Here is a 2,482-nt window from a genome sequence, read left to right as displayed (position 1 = left end):
GGGTACACTCAGACACCCACCTCCGTCTCTGCCCAGGCCCCTCCCATAGGACAGCACTCTGGCCAGGACAAGCCAGGCGAGGGTCAGTGGACACGCGACCCAGCAGGCGAGGGTCAGTGGACCCAGCAGCAACGGGCTTGGTGAGCTCGTCTCAGGCGGGGCCGGCGTGGGGGGCTGAGAGGACGCCCCAGAGACAGTGGGGAGCGGAACAGCAGATCCACTGAAACAGAGGAGCAGCGGGGAGACAAGAGGGGTCTGCTGCACCCTGGGGTCCCTCGCTGGCCGGGGAGCTGAGGGCACAGCCACCCTCCTACTGCTGCCCTTGAACCCCGGAGCCATCGGGGGCCCTTTGCAGTGGTTCCCAAGAGGACGCAGTCGCCCTAGGACACTGGAGGGGCTGCGGAGCTCAAGCCGACGCCACTGCGGTCCTGAGGGGCCGACACAGGCAAGACAGCGCGGCCAGCAGGAGGGGTCACGGCCCTGTGGAGAGCCAGTGAGCCCAGGGAGGCCGCTGCACCTCTCGGGGAGGCTCCAGAGAGACAGGGACCCCGGGGCTGGTGGGGTGGGGCGGACCCTCCTGTGGTCTGTGAGGAGCTCACACTCGGAGCAGACATCTGTCTTCCCTTTCAGTTTTATGCATTTGGCTACTTTCCACCACTGGTCACTTTGCGTTCTGGTCACTCTTCCCTCAGGGTGATCCCACGCAATGGCCGCGTCCCCCGCAGCTCAGCACCGCCTCGGGCTCTCTCCCCGTGTGGACCAGGCCCTGCCCCTCCAGGTGTCAGCTTCGAGGTACTTGTGGCACGCAGTGTCCCGGCACCCAGAAACTGGACTCGGCCTGAGCCCGGAAGAGGGCAACACGTTCCCGAGAAGACCCACGTGCCAGGGACAGCGGCCCCTGCATGCCGGGGCCCAGGGGACTCTGCACCCACACTCCTAATGTGGAACCGGGGTCGCGCCAAAGGGGTGCAGGGCACGAACCCTGCTGTTTGTCCCGGAGGGTTAATTGCTCATGCACATGAGAGTGGGGTGCCGGCCAGAGCTCTGGGGGTGAGAGGACAACCCATAGGCAGGGGGGAGAGAACGCGCCGCCCGACAGGGGGACACTGCGGAGGGGAGCAGCGGGGGCCGGCAGGGGTCGGCTGCGCCCTGTGGCCCCTGAGAATGTCCTTCCTGACGCAGACGTCGGCGTCACCTGCCCCAGCCGGCCCCGGTCAGCTGCACACGCACCCCCTGGACGTCCTCACTCACGGCACTGGACACTGGTCGCGCAGCACAGAGATGGATTTGCCTGGACGCCTGAGGTCAGCGTCTCTGGCTGGACAGCAAAGTCTCTGCCGCTCTCGTTCAGGAATTTCAGCCCCCGACAGGGCCACAGTGACCCTCTACCTCGCTGGTCTGTCTCCTGCCTGTCTCCCAGCTCGGCCACGATTGTCCTACAGGACCCTGGACATCGCCACGCCCACCCCGGTCACCCTGCCACCATCCCCGACATGCTGAGCCATGGCCCTGAGCACTGACTCTCAGGGTGACGTCCCAACATTGCAGGGTCTCAGGGGTGCGGTGGGGCTTGTCGGCCTTGAGGCCTCGCATGTCCCCCAGGAGTTTGGCCCGCAGCACCTGGATGATGAGACTGTGGCGACCTTCCAGCCTGTCTCTAGCTGGGACGTTTATGTCCTCAAGGCAGCAGGCGGTCCTGGAGGTTGCTGATATCCCGGGACAGGGCAACTCGCCTTGATGACGGTCACAAACACACCGGGAGACAGGACCCTGCATGTGTGTGTGTGTGTGTGTCTGTGTGCGTGTGCTGGGCCCACAGGATGTCCCAGGGAAGGGGCTTGGGCACCCTGCGCCTCCCTCACCCCGACCCTCTGTGCCTGGCTCAGACCAGAGTCAGCAGAGGCAGGAGGGCAGCCGAGCTGGGCCCCGGTCAGCACTGATCGTGGCTGTGTCCATCCCCTGGCTGAGGACAGGGCGGCCCAGGCAGGGAGGGGTTTGTGTCTCACTTCCCCGTCAGCGTGTGTCACTGTGGGATCATCACTGATGTCGAGTGACTGACAGTGGTATTCGGCATCGTCCTCGGCCTGGGCCCTGCTGATGGTCAGAGTGGCCGAGCTCCCCGAGCTGGAGCCAGAGAACTGCTCAGGGATGCCCGGGGCCCTTTTGTCACTTGCATCAACCAGCAGCACAGGGGCCCGGCCTGGCTTCTGCTGGTACCAGGCAGCATCACCTATTGTTCCCTTGCAGGTGACGGTGGCCGTCTGTCCAAGGGCGACGGACACTGCTGCCGGCTGCCTGAGCGCAGCAATGATCAGGGCGCCTGTAGGACAGGAGAGGACAGTGTGAGCCTGAGGGTCCTTGTAAGGGCAACATCCCTGTCGCCCCCGCGCTGAGCCAGAGGCCAGGCCCAGGCCGCTGCCCGGCGTCTGTGGGGGTCCCCGGGGCCGGCACCTGAGCAGAGCAGGACGAGGGGCAGCAGGAG

At 65.8% G+C, this 2,482-nt stretch overlaps 1 protein-coding gene across 1 annotated transcript in view; it reads right to left on the bottom strand.

Moving 5' to 3' along the window:
* Positions 1–2,482, bottom strand: part of LOC101625354 — a gene marked incomplete at its 5' end in the record, with an annotated part of 3,510 nt that extends 1,028 nt beyond the window's left edge. The window contains 3 exons of the mRNA XM_012730858.1: positions 1,542–1,677; positions 2,007–2,320; positions 2,452–2,482. Coding sequence (XP_012586312.1) covers positions 1,542–1,677; positions 2,007–2,320; positions 2,452–2,482 — 481 coding nt within the window. The remainder of the gene's footprint in view (positions 1–1,541; positions 1,678–2,006; positions 2,321–2,451) is intronic.

This window comes from Condylura cristata, unplaced genomic scaffold (genome assembly GCF_000260355.1).
Source record: "Condylura cristata isolate star-nosed mole 26May11 unplaced genomic scaffold, ConCri1.0 scaffold00029, whole genome shotgun sequence".
NCBI classification, from domain to species: domain Eukaryota; kingdom Metazoa; phylum Chordata; class Mammalia; order Eulipotyphla; family Talpidae; genus Condylura; species Condylura cristata.
Note: the sequence above shows the minus strand (reverse complement) of the source record. Positions and strands in the feature narration are given on the sequence as shown.